The following is an 18,789-nucleotide window of genomic DNA, read 5'->3' as shown; positions in this document are numbered from 1 at the left end:
AATATTATAATATCATAAGATAAATAGTATAATGCGTAGAAAAATGTATAAAACATTAAAAATATAGTTTTAGTAGATTGTATGTTAATTATCTTTTAAGAAGTAATTATGTGTATGTATAATCAATAATAGAGGAAGATTCTTAATGTAACTCTTTTCAAATGAAAAAAAAAATTGGATTTTATCCATTATAACATATTTAATCTAATTAATATCCAGTACAACAAAAAGTAATACAAGACAAATAAGTGTACTTACGAGTTACGTTAACAATTAACATTACACAGTTTACATTGATAATATTTTAACTACATGTATCATTTATTTAAAATCTAAAATGTTTTCATATATTTAGAGCCATTTTTGGTAATGTTATCTGGAACTTTTGTATCTGTCTTTTTTTTACGAACTATTTTCGTAAAATGATTTATGCGCTTTTATTTGCTAACTTATACTCGTGTATATGATATACATATATATATATATTTATTGTAATAAACCGTTTTATAGGCGGTGCTATACAAAAAATGCACATACTATATCAGCTATACATATAATATATATATTAGACTGCACGTACTACAAGCTGCTACAAGTCAACAAGTTAACAATACACATATAGTGCCTTTGCAAAGCAGCAAAATTGTTCATTACATCAAGTTTACAAATTATAATGTTTTCTCTAAATATTGTATATATTAAAACGAACTAAGTAGATTATTCAATAAGTACTATAAAGAAAAAGAAGCTCTAAACAGGAAAAAACAACTTATCATTACTATAAAATTTTTAAGTACATACCTCTGCTTTTTATATTTATATTCTTTTAGTTTTATCATGTTGGAAAGATTGGAATTTTGTTCCAAGCATGGTTTCAAGTTAATAAGTTTACTGTCGAGTACCGCTAGAATGTCAACAATGAAATTTATAAAGTTTTCGGAACAGAGTAATTGAAAAAAACCTAAAACTAGTGCCGAATAACTAATTGATATTTTTATTCTCGAATGCAATGAAATTTATGAATATTTGGCCGGAATAATTCGTTAGTCCATGTAATATCCAAATTCAGTTGAAGTGTTTTCTTCGGATTCGGACATGTTGAATATGATTTCTCGAAATCTTTTATTACTTGTATTATATCTTTCTCGTGCCAGATTTGAATTTATTTGGTCACCTTCTGATAGCTACGAATAATTCAAATTTATGTTAATACCTCCTTTTCTGTTATTTGTCATCATTTTAAGGGTGGCATAAAATCTGTTCAGAAATAATTAATCTAAAGAAACGTAAACAAATTTGAAAAACAACAAAGCATACTATTTTGTCTGTTGTTGGGAAAAAAGTAAATTTAATTATCTTTCTTCAGTAAGCGCTAACTTTATTCGCTACGAACATTCGGACAAGTGTCTCGAGACTGATTAGGCATTTGGTTTGCTGATACATAGTATTGAAATGTTTCGTCCATGAGAAACAAATGATACAAAATAATGCAAAACAAAGTACTAACGCTACATGTCCAAAGTACGATACTTGATTTTCTTTTTTCTTTTTTTTTATTTTATTTTTGGTTTTTACAATTTGTTCTGAAGGACATTTGGTAAAGTGTTATATCTCATTGGTAAATAAAAAAATAAAATAAAATAAATATAGCATGTGAGTGGCTACCACCAGCGGGGTGCCAGCTTCGTGTTTTCTAAGTTATATCTTTTATGAAGATACTTGATGTGCAATAACTCCAGTCGCTCATTGTATGTACAATACGCGGCATCTTGCGCAGAGCGACTATAGTCGCCCGTAGTACGTCAGTGACATTTTATGGAATAGTAAAGAAAGGGTTGATAAGTACTCAAATCACGTCGACACCGCCTTTCGGCATTACTTAAGCGTGCTTTTCTATACCTCTTTATTCAATTTATGGCCTAATCATCCAGTTTAGAACTTTTTCCTTTGCTTTCAAAATTTTATTTATTAATTACTAATTAATAATTATTTAATTTTTATTAGGTAATAAAGAACTATTACATAGTGAATCCTTATTTCGCCCTGTATTTCACCCGTTATTCATCAATACTTTCTACTATGTTTGTAAGTAGTAATACTTATTATTGTCATCGACGGGATACCCGGTCAAGGCCGACATAGCGTCGATAAAAACGATCGTCGGTAAATCAATGTACCACTACTCTTCACAGAATTTCCGAACGTAACCCGTCCGCCCGTTTTCGGAAGAGGAAGAACCCGGCACGGTGTAAAACGTCACATCAAGACGACACCAGGACCACCGGTCTACAGCAAGCCTCGATATGCCTCAAACAGGTGAAGGCGGAATCCGGAATGATGTTAAAACAAGGAGTGATTAGGCCATCGAAGAGCCCATGAGAGTCACCCCTGCACGTCGTCCCCAAAGAAAACGGAGGGCTACAACCCTGCGGGGACAACCGGGCGCTAAACGACCGTACCATAGCCGACAGGTATTCGTCGCCGCATGTCGAAGATTTCGCGCAACAACTGCATGGTAAGCGAATATTCTCAAAAATCGACCTCATCCGCGCGTAACATCAAATTCTGATAGCTCCCAATGACATCGAAAAGATAGCGATCAGAATCCCGTTCGGACTATTCGAAGCAGTAGATACCATGTTTGGACTTCGCAACACGACACAAATGTGCCAAAGATTGGTCGACGAAATTACGCGCGATTTAGATTTCGTTTATGCGTACATCGACGATTTCCTGATAGCCTCGGAAGACGAAAAGCAACACCGCGAACATTTGCGAACGCTGTTTAAACGTCTAAACGATTACGGCGTGATAATAAACCCCGCGAAATGTGATTTCGGCGCGAGTGAAATACGGCGCTGAACGCGTGAATGCAATACTAAAAGTTCGGTATGATTAATTTCTACCGACGTTTCCGGGGCCGCGAATATTTTCCAACCGCTAAATGAAATGCTAAAAGGCGTAAAGAAGGGCAACGCACCCATCACGTGGTTAAAACAGGCTGAAGATGCCTTCCACGAGTCAAAACGCGACCTCGCAGACACCACGATGTTAGTCCATCCGATACCAAGCGCGTCAGTCAGCCTCGCAGTAGACGCGTCCGATTATGCGATAGAAGCGGTCTTACAGCAACGTGTGTGCAACCTGGCAACCGCTGGGATTCGTTACGAAATCCCTGACTCGCGCGTAGTGGAAGTACTTCGAATACTACGAAGTACTTGCGATGTACACCGCGTTAAACGGTTTAGACACGCTGCGGAGAGGAGAAATTTTGTGATTTTTATAGACCACGAATCTCTCGCATACACGTTTAACCAAAATCTCGATAAGTGTTCGCCACGCCAATTCCGACACCTCGATTATATTGGGCAGTTTACAACCGACACTCGGTATATTAAAGGCCTAGATAACAACGTAGCCGACGCTTTATCCCGAATCGAAGCGATAGAGAAATCCGTAGACCACCGAACTCTCGCAGCCACACAAAAGAATGATACCGAGTTACATGAAATCGTCAACTCCGGCACATGCGCGTTGCAGCTAAAAAAGGTACGTTTCCCCGACCACGACGTGGAAATATTTTGCGATATAACGAGTGAAGTCGTACGACCGTATGTACCAAAACCCTTGCGGCAGCGTATTCAATTCGCTACACGGACTTTTCCGTCCAGGGAAACTGACGACGCGTTTCGTCTGGCCGTTGATGAACAAGGATTTTTGAAACTGGACACGGCAATGAATCCTGTGTCAGCGATGTAAGGTCACCAAGCATGTTTCCACATCCGTCGGAACATTCGGAGCTTTGGCAGGTCGCTTTGAACACATACATGTAGACATGTAACGGCACTTGACAACAACAACGACCGGAAGACTGCAGCGCAGTGGTTAACGCCTTTGGTTACGAACATTCAGAAGACCCGGGTTCAAATCCCGGCGTCCGTAATCTAATTTTTCTAAATCTAAATGAGAAGAAAGCAGCAGTACCTCACCCAGCTACATCTACACCAGCAGTAGCCTACTACCACAACTATACCACCTTAGACACATTATCGTGATGCGATATTCTCTCAAGGCTACCGATATTGTCTTTAATGTATATCGACGTTTTCTCACGTTGTCCCGAAGCCATTCCCATCGCCGATATGGAAGCATCAATCGTTGCTTCAGCCCTCCTCCTTCCTTCCTGGATAGCTCCTTTCGACGTGCCTTTAAGATATAACATCCGATCACGGACGCCAATTCGAGTTCTAACCATTTGAAGAATTATGCCGGTTGCTCAGCATTTGCACACGATGGCCTACATCCCGGCAGTTAAAAGCAGCAATCAAATACCACGATACGAATGACTGGGTAGAGAAATTTTACCAATCGTTTTATTGGGTATACGAACCGCCATTAAGGAGGACCTGAACGCAATGGCAGCCGAAATGGTTTATGGCACCGGAATACGGTTGCCGGCAGAATTCTTTTTACTAGCGGATCAACAGGCAAACTCAGAATACGCGATGTTGAAGTGATCGTCACTTCTGAGAAAACTCAACATCTGGTCTTCGGTTTCTCAACCGCCTAAGGTCTTCGAAGGCGCATAGACAAAAGAATGCGTTTAGGAAAGGCCATAAGCGGTACACGTCCGACGTTGGTTGAGGCAGTTGTCTTTAGTCTCAGGGTAACGTTGCTAGCGAGAGGATCTGGATCGGCTTACATAGTACCACATATTTTGTAATTTACTATTCACAATATATACACTTTCAATACCTTGCAGTTTGTTCACGCATTTCTTTAATTCCATCCACTGAATAATCTTAACACGCGATCTGGTTAAAAGAGCGAATCGAAAAAATCAAATCACACCCGATCGCACGACATGGCATGAAGAAAATTTTCATTTTCTACAAACTCGCGTCATCGCCATATGCATTTTTTGCGCTACTATGCTGCCAGAAACCCTTTACAACCACCTTTCGACGGACCATATAAGGTGATACAACGAGACGATAAACACTTTACCGTAGATATAAACAACAAGATGCTAAGAGTTTCCATAGACCAGTTAAAACCCGCTTTTGTTGTACCCGACGACATCGAACAACAACAATAAGACGAAACTAGCTCAGTAACCTACGACGCGTTCGTCCAGCTCAAAATCCAAAATAATCGAAACGTAGGGCGGGCAATTCGGAGCGAAGAGAACCAAAAAAAGTAAACACACTATACTCACGGGTAGGAATGTCCGCTTTCCTGAGCGATTCCAAGCGGGTTATAAATGGATAAGTCAATAAACTAACCAAATTAAGCGAATAGGTTAAATGCGTAGCATTAAGTAGATTAAGAAAATAAATATAAATAATAGAATAAGCTTAGTATATAGGATCTACCTGCGCGGAACAACGACAGCCCTAATACTCAACAACCTTCGTAAAAAGAAAGGAAGAAGAAAAAAGAAAAACGTTAGCACTGGTAAGAGGGTAATGTAGCGGCACAAGGCCGTTGTTACGTCCCGGAACCAGCAATAATCCTAACCCTGGGACAGCGTCCGATCTCCCACTTCTTCGCTCTCGAACAACTTCCACACTCTCGTACTGTCCGAATCGGCCAGTCTTTTGATAAGTTCGTTCTTCAACCGGTCGTATAGTCCCGTCGCCGGCAGGTCGAGCACTATGTCCTCGACTTGTTTTATTTATCATTCCCCTAGTTCGCGATGGCGATGTTAAATTTCGTTCTGTCCCTCACGATGCGCGCGGACTCGAACTGCGCTTCCAAGAGGATTAACCACAGCACGACTTCTTGCAGCCAAAATTATGGTATGCGGAGTTATTGACCCACCGTGTCTATACTGTCGGTGGCGTTCGTCTGACACTTTCTCGCCGACACTTTCGCCTAACATCGCCTAATACGTTCACCTCTTTCTCTTGAGATCACGTCGGGATCACCAATTTGAGATGTAGAATGTGAAGAGTGTCAAAGGACTGCTCGGCATATTAATTTAACGGTGCGTTTATTAATATTATTAGCACGTGTTGCCTGGGCCGTATTCGGATATTTCATCGGTCTTTCTTAAATGATCTCTCCGCGATACTATAGTAAAGGCCAAAGAAGCAGCTGGAAAAAGAATCATTGTGCCAGGGCCGCGAGACGCGACGCGTTCGTCGTTAATTGTAGTTTTAGCAAGATGACAATTCCTTAGGATTATTGCGGTTCCCGGGACGTAACAGAAGCCTTGTGCCGCTACATTAGTTCTGATTATCTCCTATTATTCCCTCAACATTATACTTCTTATTTAATAATTTTATTAGCTTCAAATTTTCCTTTTATTTTTTTTTATTTCATTTCATTTTATTTCATTTTATTTCATTTCATTTTATTTCATTTTATTTCATTTCATTTTATTTTATTTTATTTTGAATTTAATTTTGCTTCAGTTCTATTGTTAATTGTAATTTAATATTTTAATGTACTTTAAGCTTGAAGTTATGTTAATTATTGAGACTACTTTATTTTACTTTAATTTAATTTTTATTTTAATTTTATTCTTAATTTTACTCTTAATTTAATTTAATTATACTTATTTTTTATTGCAATATAGTTAAGAATAAAATATCTACTGCCTCATGCATCATTATATATTATTTAGTTTATCAATCATAATTAGTTAACTGTACTTGGGTGAAAAATTCAATCTATTTCTCCTTTCTGAAGGCCGATTCCCATGAACTTCCAAGAGTTCTGTCTCTGTGTATATGATGTATTATATTACATTAATTCATATTATCTATATTTTCTTTTTCTTACTACACCCGTCTTCTTATGTGGAGCTAACACTTCCTTTGTTGAATTACTATCTCACCAGATACCATCTTATGGTTGAAAATACAATTCACTTCGCAACATGTAATGTTTACTTCATGCACGCATCGATTATTATTGCCTTCAAGATGGCTGCTTGTGTACCGTTACCAATATATTTTAGTCTTGTGTCTTATAATTCTTGATTAGTACTGTGTTAATTATTTATCTACTTCTTATTTCTAATCCTCTTTTAATGAGTAACGTGCAACTGAAATAACTGTAATACCATTTTAGTGTTTTATTATAATGTGTGTATTTATAGTGTGTTAATTTAATATCAAATGCATTGTATTGCTGTTAGAGTCCATAAATTATTAATAGCCCAGCCTCCCAACTAGGCTGTGAATAGGTTATTAACCACCTATTATTCTTTATTTGGTATTTTGTTTAATTTGTTTAATTTAATACATCACTGGTGTATAATACCAACAACCGCTATTGTCATGTAATTTAAAATATAGTGTTATAGATTATTTCAATTCGTCAGGTTGTTATAAAACTTATTTTTCTAAATAAAATTTAATATAATAATATCATATATGCCATAGCAGTATAATAACCTCTTATTTTAGTCGTGTTTGCCGTTGATATTCTGTTAACCTGTCTTGATTAATTTCTAACCTCTTTTTATGTTCATTAGCTGTTTATATTTCTTTCTCTTTCCTTTGTTTTTGCTTCATAATTGCATGACGCAGTTTTTTAAATCTATTCCATATGTCGTCGTTAGTTAAAATTTTGCTCATTAAATTATTGCTATTTATAGTTTCTCGAATTTTATTCTCCAGTTCAATATGCTGTGTCGCCCACTTAGGACATATACACAGTGCATGTTAAGCATTGTCTGGTTCTTCATTACATTTTCAACATTTATTATTACTTCCTTTATTTATTCTGCTTCTATATGCATTAAAAATGTAAGTATCTGCATATTATAATAACCTTATCTTTTTTTATTAGTGAAGATCACTACGCCATCAATTAATTTTCTTGCCCACTTTTCTTTTTTGTAATGTAACCATTCTTTTTCCTGGTCTTCTGTAGCTTTCTCAATCATCCTTTCAATTTCCTCTTTCAAAGAGTTTAGCTCTCTACCAGTAGTGTCAGCTAACATGTTCCATAAGTATTTACTTTTCATGTGGTATATCTTTGCTAACATTTGCACTTTTATGTATATCGGCATGTTACTTGTCAGCATGTACAGTGCTGCATGTGATACAGTTCTGTATGGTATGTAAGTTCTAGTTAATGCTGCTCTTTGCTCTCTTGTCATTATTTACTTATTCTTAATCATCTTTAAGGCTCCAGCTCCATATTGGTATAGCATACATTAATACGGATTCCCAAATATTATAATAAAGTCTTCTGGCATGGTTCAACGATCCTCCCACATTTGATAACAGGCTTCTCATTGCTCCTACAATCGCATTGGCTCTCGTGCATACTTTTTCAATGTGAGTAGTATATTTCGTACTGTTATCGATTTCGATTCCTAGGTATTTTATAACATTTTTTGTTTTCAGGTTATGGTTCCCTATCTTGATATCTATTACTTTAGGTATTCTCATACCTGTTACCAGTATAATTTCAGTTTTTCTATTGCCCAACTGTAGTTGTTCATTGTACACCATTTGTTCATTGCTTCATTTAATTTAAAATTGATATTCTTACCTTTCTTTATTAAAGATATGAGAGCAAAGTCTTCCGCAAAGACAATTGACGTTAATTTGTCTATTCTTTTCAGGTTGTTCAACAACTATCGTACACCAGATTGCATAAAAATAGACCCAGAATCAATCCCTGTGGAACTCCCATGTACACATATCTTTCAATTGTCCCAAATAAGTTTGCTACTGCTATTTTTCTTCCAGATAAGTAATTGCGTAAGAGTATCATAAGTTTATCAGATACTTTCCTTTCTTTAACCTCATTTAGAATATTTAACCATTTTATTGAATTAAAGGCATTTTTGATGTTTATAGTGACTAGTATGCATACTAAATTCTTTTTCTTGCGGGTATCAGCTATCCTCATTACTTAACAGCCAGCATCTACAGTACTGTGTTTCCTCCTAACACCAAACTGATTATTATTAAATAGATCCATTCCAATACATCTCTCAATCAGTTTTTTGAAGATGTTTTCCCACATTTTACTTAGCGCAGGTAAGATACTAATCGGCCTATATGCTCTGGGCTGTAATGGATCTTCCCCAGATTTCAGCAGAAACCCTAGCTATTTTCAATATTCCCGGAATTCTCCCATCCTTGGTGATATTATTAAGCATTTGGCATACTTCACTTGTTCTCTTCTGTGCAATCAACTTAATAATATCAGCTGGAACTCCATCCTACACAACCACTTTCTTAGATTTACCTTTCTGGCTGCTTCAATTACGTCTTCATTACTGATCGTTAAGTCAGTATTTATTTCATCTTCGTCATTATTGTGTAAAATTTCTCCTGCCGGCAATGTCGGTTTCGTCGTAAATAGCGTTTCTATTATTTTTGTAACAGATATGTCCTTAGGTGCGGCTCTCTTAGCTATTTTTGCCATGACGCTTTGTACGGTTTACCCCATGGGTCCTATTCTAAAGTGGTACAGTACTCATTCCATGCTTTTGCTTTGCTCTTTTTGATTTCATTGATCAATTCTTTTCTATTTTTTTTTTTTTGTAAATACTCAATAATTCGTTGTAATATTCTCTGTTTCTTTTTTTGGCTCTAATAGCTTTTCTTCAACATTTGTTCGTTTTTATCCTAATTTTTTCTATCCCTTTGCTTCACCAAGAGTTCGCTTCTGTTGCCAAGCTTACAGCCGTGCATTGATAGGTCATATATCCAATCATGTGACATCTGAAGCATTTTGTTATTTTAGGAATGACCCTTGTTGCAGCGATGGTTAACCCCATTCTGTTTTTTATTATTTTACTATCATCTAGCATATAGGACGATGGTATTGTCACGGATCGAATTTTTGTCTGGTCATGGATAGCGACGTTTGTGTGGTTATTGATCTGCTTTCGCAGACTATTCTTTTATCCGCCCTACCCCTAGTCGCCTTTTTTTTCTTTAGGTTCTTCATCTACTCAACCAAAGACGTAGCATGTCCATCAGAGTTATTGCCCCAATTCTTACAATTTCTGGGTCCTTTTTCTATAACAAATGCAATCTTCTTTTTAACGTATTAATATTCATTACTGCCTCCATCAGTATTTCAATTAGTAGCTTTAGCTCATCTGTTTTATAGTGATTGATTCAGCGTCTTCTGATAGAGATGCTTTATCTTCTTTTTCTTGTTTTCCTCTCCTCTTGTTTATGTTCTGCATTGAGGTGGTTTTATTTAAATCCGCCTTATCTTTTGCACGCCTCGGTGCAATTAGTGTACTATAGTTACTGCAATCAGAATCGCCCGGTCTGTCATCCTCGATTTTACTGATTGCAGTTATTTTATTTTTGTTTCTTTCAATAGGACTCTTCGCCTCCTCTTCATACTCCTTTTTGGAATGAACAGGTCTGTTTCCTTTCTTGCACTCCTCTTTAGATGTGGTAATATTTTGCACGTTATCTTTAGTTTCCTCTTTCTTGTGGTTCTCCGTATTCCGTTTCCAGTTTCCTCATCAGAGTCGTTTGGACTGGTGTCTTCTTCTTTCTCCGTTTCCTCCACGTCGTTCCTCCAGTCATATGATGACCGTCGAGTCGAGTCTGATGAAATTTCCACTATGTGACAGATATAACTCTACAAAATATGTTGTTTAAATTTTCATTAGAGGCTCAGATAAAAAGATTGTAAAAAGTGACCTTTACTATTTTCTTCATGATTCCGAACGCTTGTAATTCTCTCAATACATTATCTAGTAAACTATTCCTCCTAATTTCCACCCCAAAAACTCAGGTTATTTGGCCCAGTTTCTAAAAAGTTATTATTTTTTGAAGGGCGTTCGAATACTTTCATGAGCTGCTGTATATATAAACAAGGGTTGGGCGGGCTTACACGATGGTGTAAGAAATGTCTGCTTTAACTCAATTGCAAATGAATATTATGAATATCTGGGTTAACTTTTTCAATGCTTTGGTGCAAGGCGGCCTGCAGCGCTTGCGTGTCGTGAATTACTTTTCGTTTAATTAAATACTACAATAACTAATCGTAATTATTACATAAACTTAAAGATTCATATAATTTCATTATGGTTACATTTCTCAACTTTTTAACGACTTTAATGTAGGTACAGGATAACTGAGAGATTCGAAGATGCAAACATCGAATATCTCGGAAATATCTAGGGCCGAGTGGCAGTTATATGCATGTATAGAAAAAAGTTGTTCAGAATTATGCCCCCGATAACATATTCAAAAATCATCGACATCGTTGTGTAATAAGGACAAACTTCTAAATAATTACCAAAAATTAGTCACATGAAATTATGTCTCTTTTAAAACCATTCAAATTTTATCTGAAACATTTTTCATAAAAATCGTTATTTATGTAGTAATTGAGATGGTTTCATTATTCGTACCCCACACTGTATACATACTTGTACTTTTCCTTTTCATTAAATCTTCATAAAATCATCAAAGCTTATTGTTCATATTAAATAAACAATTATTATGATAATATGGATAAATAATGGTAGTTTTTGCGAGATCGCGTCAACGAGAGTCGTAAATTCCTGTTACGATACGTTAATCAACGCCACGAATCAGCCGATCCCCCATTTCAATTAAGATAATAGGGGCGGTTGAAATGATTATAACACTGGGTTAACAGGTTTAATATACACTCTTATTTCCAACAACTTTTAAGAATACGATTAATTCGTAGTGAAGTATTTTTCACGAAGATAACAATTTGAGATGTTGACTGATCGAAGATGTATTAACCAACTAGTAACTCGCTCTCAACTCGCTCTCAACTCTCTCTCGACTCAACTGACGATTCGCGACTAGACTCTTGACTAACAACTGACTGTTAATCAATTTTCTCCCTCAAGTATCCCATTGTTGTCTTTTCATATCCCCACAACGCACGTGCTCCGTAACCATCTGTGATCATGGTCATGTACGCCTTCTTCCGAGTAACTATTTGACTGAAGGACCGAAGGCATATTGATGGATCAGTAGGCCGATTGAAGTTTACCAACCCTTTCGGTCTATCGGCACTTACGTTTTATCACAACACGGTATATATTTCGTCGGTCTTTCTTAAACGATCTTTCCGCGATACTACAATAAATACCAAAGAAGCCGCTGAAAAAAGAATTGTTGTGCCAGGGCTGCGAAACGCGTCGCGTTCATCATTTGTTATACTTTTAGCAAGATGACGGTTCCTTAGGATTATTGCGGGTCGAAATAAGTATGTTTATACAGATGGTGGCTATCTTGACCGAGGGATGGATTATGATTTACGGTAGGTCCCGGGACGTAACATAAAATAATAAATAAGATTTCAGAGATAGGAATAAATAAGATAAAGAAAAAAAAATATTTCAGAAATTGATAATATTTTCGTTATGCTGTAGTAGAAAGTAAATTGATAAATAAATTTCATTTTCGGCTTTACTTTTTAGTTACTGACAATTAATAATCCGCCAAGATACCCCTGCACGTGAGCAAACCTCCTTACACGAACGAAAAGAGGTCAGTCCAAGCAGCGGAGCGCTCAGTGATGCTCAATCCAAATGTTGATTTGACATTTTGTAGGAGTTATTGAAAAATTGACTTTAGGTTTTCCGGTAAATATTCACTTCACATCATAAAATGTCAAATTAATTCGTCTTTCCTATGTTAGAGTTTTTTTAGAACATATTTCTAATCTTTTTCTTCCCACGCTCAAAATATATTACGATCATAAAAGGAAGAATGAGATATTTCCGAAACCCATCTGGTAAAGGGAAAGTCTACTTATCTAATGACCATCTGTAATAAATCTTTAGCTATGTGAGGTTTCCAGATCGTGCAAAATAAGTTTGCGCTTTTTTTGAACACATCTGGAGCACAGCCTATTCGCTTCCTCTATACCATATCCTTGTTTCCAAAAAAATTTCTCAAATATCATAACCGTTCTGAGATAATACCGAGTTATGCAACGGAGGTGAAAGCATTGGCAAAGAGTATTGTAAATTTTTCTTTCGGAATGAACTCTCCATCACTACAATGCCGTGTTTTAGACATTTTGAAGCAAGGGCTAGAATAGTTTTGGAAGAACAGAATCATTCTGACAGTCTACGAGAAACTTCCAAAGAAGTGAAAATAATAAGTTAGTTATTTGGGCGTATTGTGTGTGCAATCTGCGTAGTGCGTGTATTATGCGGGTAATGAGTGTTGTACATAGTGTAGCAGTATTTATATTGTAGCCATATTTATTACAATATGTATAAATTTGGAGAACTTTCGAACATGCACCTTTGCTACGGTGCGGCGGATAGCAATAGCACAAAAGCACAAATTTTATACGTCGAAAAATATCCCAATAGGACTATATCCAGCGCAAATATATTTTGCAAAATAGACCAACGATAATGTACCGGGATACCGGTACATTAAAACCTGCTAAATCTAGCGGACAAATTCAGCACGATGATCCGGATCTGGGAAATAGAATACTGCATCGTATGCAAGAAAATTCAAGAAGAAAAGATTTTTGCGAATGGATATAACATCATTCTATTTATGATACAACATGTAATAAATGTGGAATAACAAATATACGTAACGAACATTTCTGGGCATGTGAAAATCCACACGCATTAAAAGTTGACTCATGCAGGATGGTGCACCGTCACAATTTACCAATGCAGTGCAACAGTACTTGACCAGCTGTTTTGGAAACGGGTGGATCGGTCGAAGAGGATGTGTGCTTTGTTCTGTTAGCCAAGTTCTGTTTACAAGAAAGAGGAGAACATGTTAAACATCTATTGTAATTTGTTGTATTTTTTGTAGACACTCGCGGCTGGGACAATCGCGGTGCATGTGTGATTTTGTTGTAGACACTCGCAAAGGCAAAGATTAGAGGAAACATGAATCAGCTCCTACTCGAAAATTTTATAGGGCGTTTTTCGATATTTTCTTATAGGTTTCTACGAGTAAGTTTCGATATTTTCTTATAGGTTTCTACGAGTAAGCAGGTTTAATGTTCATCTACCATTTCTTTTGCGAAACATCGTGCGGGGTTGTTTACGTCTGTGAATACCATGGTTTTCTTCTCTACGATTTATATGAGGTAAGCGGTTATCCATGTGTGACCTTCGTTTGTCTAAGGTTTACGTGTAGGGGTATTTTTAATTGTCAATAATTAGAAGACAAAGCTGAAAACGCAATTTTTTTACTCTTGATTTTCATCTTATTTCGATGTCAAGAATCACCCCTCAAATTTCTTGACATCTGTAGCTGAACACCCTATATGCATAATTGAACTTATATGAAAACTTAACTGCTGCCGTCAAATTGTTCAATATTCCAAAAGGCAACGTAATGTATACATACACATATATCATTTCTAGTGTAACCGCGTAACCATGTGTAATGCATAACCAGGAGGGTATTTTTATCACAAATTTTTATTTCTATTAATTTTACCACACTCGTCTGTGATTTTACCATCTTTATTATTTGGATTCAATTCCTATACTGACTGCTATAAGTCGCAGAAGGCGTGAGAAATACTCTGCTTTTTTACGCGATCAGTATTTGAAAATATGGGACATGAAGTTCGATAAGATGCAAGGTCTATGTTGCATACTCTGGTTTAGTTCATATTCTTTACCTTCAACACTTCCACCGGAGGATGGCGTTAAACATCGTAGTATTCTACATATGTATAACGGTTGATTTATGGTCAAAATTTTACAACATTTTATAACAGTATTAACAATATACAGATAGAATATATGGTCTTCTTTTTTGTTACGCCAGTGTCAGGTATCAAATGTTGCTTTTCATCAAAATAAATATTCCATTATTAAATGCTCTTTTTAACATGCCGATCCGTATCCTTATAATTCTTTAGAATCTTCAACCTGAAAATGTCGCTTTAAAAAAAAAATTAAGAGCAATTTGACAGACACTATCGCGTTATGAGTGTGAAAATTGTGATGTGGGTCTATGTGACGTGCTGTGCTCTAAAATATATCACACTCAATTGTAGTATTAATTGTTACAGTAAATTATTAAAGTTAAAATATACGCATCATATTTTTAAGAAAAATTATAATTTAGTTATCAAAAACTTCGTTCCAATGTGCTTGCGTAGAGAACAGCATTATCCGTCACACATTGCAGTGCTGTATCGATTACGCGTAATTCGTGTCAACTTCTGCCGTACAGAAAAACAGCCTCGCACAAAATTCAGCCATATTTTTGATTGATAGTTCTCCGCGACTTGTAATTATCGATCGAGTTATATATAAAGATTTCGTGCTGGTTTATTATTTAATAAGTCCTGCCAGAGGTTTTCTTATAAATTTTAATACTTTAGATTTAGAATTTTTAATTCATATTAGATCAGTTGTTTGTTACATTTTCGAATATAGTATGCTTAATCATCAAAACAGTTTTTCCGTTTATGTACTTCGCAATTTTAATTTAAAAAATATTTACTCCGCTATAGTAATGTTATATGTGTAAACAATCTTAAAAATACTTTCAATCGCGTAATTACATTATTTTTTTCTATTGTAATCTATTTACTGCATTACTACATTATTTATTATATATAGGTATGTTGCGGGTATTTTATTTCAAAATTGAGATTAACCAACTCAGTTCTGGAAATTATTGTTGAGTTGTAATTTTTATGATAACAAAAATGTAAGATACCTATGTTTTCAATAAATTTCATTTTTTCTTAAAAATTACTGTCTTCTATAAACAAAACTTATTATCCCTTTCAACAATCCACATTATATTGATGTAACTCCACACTATATTGGTATGAGTTAAATGTAATTATCCCATTAGTATACGAATACATTATAAACAAAATACTATAAATGAAAATATTATTTAGTATAGAGATGATACAAACAATTAACTAAATGACGTTAGCTATTGCAAAATAATATGATTTATATACATACATACGTATCAGAAAGTACAAGAATTTGTTACGTTATATGTGATATAATACATATATACAAGAAACACAATTTAAACATAAAAAAATATTTTGTAAAAATAATTATAAGTGTAAAGAATTGTTTATTTTATCTTTGACATAAAGATGATATACTTACGATATATTACCTTTTTGTTTAGCAAAAAAAAGTATTTTAAAAATATTTAAATAAAACGCCATTTGCTTTTCATATTAAGCAGCGTTGGTTTTTATGCAGTTGCATCGGTTATCTGGTTATCTGTAGTTGAAAGAATGTTTCTGATGTGATATTTATATACATAAATTGTATGTGTTTAATATTGGACGTAAAGGCGAAATTGTTTAAATTTTATGAACTGTTATATAGTTGTGAAATACGTATTAATACGTATTAATCGTTTCTGTCAAGTAGTAGATAACATCGTTAGGTTAGAACAGAATTATAAGATTTTATTTTAATTATATTTAATTATATTATGTGGAAACTACAGAATCTAATTATATATAAGATTAATTTTATGTAAAACAATTACTTTGTGTAAATACTGTGAATTAAATTGTATTCTCATATTCGTGTGTAAACAATAGTTGTTATAACCAATGAAAGGTTTCTAAGATATAGATTTTCAAATTATATTTGAATTGAAAAGTGATAGAAAAATATTTTAAGATAAACAAGCTTTTGTTATGACAAAATTAGCTTAGAAATGTTGAATATTGGCATGTGAAAGTTAATTTTATGTCCCTTTTTTTAAAAGTATGAGTACAGTTTATAGCATAAAAATAATAAAATAGTTTAAAAAGTTAAAAACAAATAATTTATTTCAATAAATGAAAGGATATTTTTATACAATTTTCTTTAGCCAATCGTTTAATTGCTCAATACCAGCAGAAGTTTTGGAATCTTTATTATATGCACTACATTCAGCAAACTCAATATTTGTATCCAAATGGGAGAAGTCAAAATCTTTCCCCTGGTTGCCAAGAAAAACATTTGTTGCTGATGCATCTGTAGCTTCTAACTGACTTGTTTTTGTCATGCGTAGTAAATTCATTTCTTTCTCTAATAGAGTCTTTATAACAGCTGCACCTTTTGCCATAGTCTGATCTTGTTTATTGCATAATACAAGTATAGATTTCTTATGTACAGCAGGATCACAGAGTAAGTTATATAAAAATCTGAAATTCAGTAATTATTATTCTCATTGCAGGATGTTATGACTTACAACTTATGTGTACTTACTCAGCTACATCTCGGATATCTTTTTGGAAAGTCACTGAATCAATCACATAAACAAGACCTTTTGCGGATAACTTGAATTGATCAAAAAATTTATAACGCAGACGTTCATGTCCAGGTATATCAACAATTTTTAAAGACCGCTAAATAAATTATCACTTTAGAGGCCTATGTTTCTGGTATGTCAATATTCATGCTTCAAGAAACAATGAAAATATATGTAAAAGCTTACATTATTGATTATGATGTCTCCTGTATTTTCTTTTACAGATGTGTGTGTCTTAACAAATTTAGAACAAAGTAGACGTGCATATATCAGTGTTTTACCAGCATCACTAAGACCAGTTAATAATATACTATTTCCTATAGACCTTCTCCTGTGCCATATGGCAAATAACACTAAGCAAAGGAATAGAATAGAAATTTATATAAGTAGTAGTAATGTTTAAGATTGAGCTGTTAATATCAAACAAACGGCTCTACAGACGTAGGCTTATGAATTTTAGGATAAAAGCCTAAGCAAATATTTACACAAAAATGTACCTATTTTTATATTATGTATACAATTACAATGGTATGTTTGTTTCATTACTTGCAGCTATATCTATAATGTTCATTAATTACTGTGGCTATAATGATATACATTTTTTTTAAACAAATGAATATGATGTCTGTAGAATGTTAGAAATGAAACTATGAGATTGTTCATGTTATTCATGGACATCATTAAAATATAACAAAAACTATTTAATAATACATGTGCAAATTAAAAGAGGGATATGCTCTGTTACTCTATATATATGTGAATTTCAAGTTGTATATATAATTTAGTAGTATAATTTATCAAAAGCATTTAAACAAACATATGTTTTGTTTTACTTGCTACAAAAAAAGAAAACTGTGATGTTATTTTGAATAATGTGATAATAAAATCAGAAAACCTATTTTTCATGTAGATTATGAATCTATTATAATGTTTTATTTAACTTTTAATGCATAACCACAGATGTTGGATACAAAACATAAGGAATTCATAACCTATGAGTATTATATATAATTACCTATAGTTACAATAATTGCGATTATTGCAGCTAACACAGCCATAAACTGAGAATCCATATTGTGATCTGTCAAAGGTTTTATATGCTTATCCATTGTAAAAGATATTTTTCTATGTTTATTATAAATCGCCTCGTAAATACACCAATCCTTGTAAAATATATTAGTATTTGTATGTGCTGTACTATCATTTCATACTGTATATACATATAACACGTAGGTAGAAAGAAAGTACAAGCTATGTTAAAAATGGTTAAACTTAAAGAAGCGCCACCTATTGTAATAAGATATCCATTTAAATTACTCTAGTCAGCTGTAGTATTTATATAGACACATTCCTATATCCATGAGTATTTATGATTTGTAAAAAGATAATAGAAGGTCTTGGGAATTTTGATTCAAGTTTTTAAATGGATATATGAAAAGCAATAAGGACTCGAATGGAGACAAGGGAAAGATCGCTTTTTCCTTTAAAAGTACGCTTATTTCAACATTCAGAAAAAATTGATGGATTTGAGACTAATGTAATATATTTTTGGGTTGAATTTTACCTTAGT

At 34.3% G+C, this 18,789-nt stretch overlaps 1 protein-coding gene and 1 long non-coding RNA gene across 2 annotated transcripts; one reads left to right on the top strand and one right to left on the bottom strand.

The window, feature by feature from the left end:
• The first annotated feature begins 7,664 nt into the window (after positions 1 to 7,664).
• On the top strand, positions 7,665 to 18,117 carry LOC132911414 (uncharacterized). The gene is made up of 4 exons (XR_009658987.1): positions 7,665 to 8,297; positions 8,367 to 16,361; positions 17,145 to 17,352; positions 17,444 to 18,117. It is a non-coding gene; the product is annotated as an uncharacterized LOC132911414 (long non-coding RNA).
• On the bottom strand, positions 16,729 to 18,394 carry LOC132911413 (signal recognition particle receptor subunit beta). Its single transcript, XM_060968030.1, has 4 exons — positions 18,235 to 18,394; positions 17,406 to 17,572; positions 17,177 to 17,316; positions 16,729 to 17,112 (listed from the first exon to the last, which is right to left on the bottom strand). The coding sequence occupies exons 1-4, from the start codon at positions 18,326 to 18,328 to the stop codon at positions 16,779 to 16,781; spliced, it is 735 nt and encodes a 244-aa protein (XP_060824013.1). The 5' UTR covers positions 18,329 to 18,394; the 3' UTR covers positions 16,729 to 16,778.
• Positions 18,395 to 18,789: the final 395 nt, after the last annotated feature.

This window comes from Bombus pascuorum, chromosome 10 (genome assembly GCF_905332965.1).
Source record: "Bombus pascuorum chromosome 10, iyBomPasc1.1, whole genome shotgun sequence".
Classification (NCBI taxonomy): Eukaryota; Metazoa; Arthropoda; class Insecta; order Hymenoptera; family Apidae; genus Bombus; species Bombus pascuorum.
This window is presented reverse-complemented; position numbering and strand designations above follow the sequence as displayed.

What these genes read in the sequence shown, in the direction of transcription:
- LOC132911413 (XM_060968030.1), bottom strand. Translation starts at nt 18,328, where the DNA reads ATGGATAAGCATATAAAACCTTTGACAGATCACAATATGGATTCTCAG. An exon ending in CGCAATTATTGTAACTATAG is followed by an intron (nt 17,573 to 18,234) that starts GTAATTATATAT and finishes TCCTTTGCTTAG; the next exon opens with TGTTATTTGCCATATGGCAC. An exon ending in GAGACATCATAATCAATAAT is followed by an intron (nt 17,317 to 17,405) that starts GTAAGCTTTTAC and finishes TAATTTATTTAG; the next exon opens with CGGTCTTTAAAAATTGTTGA.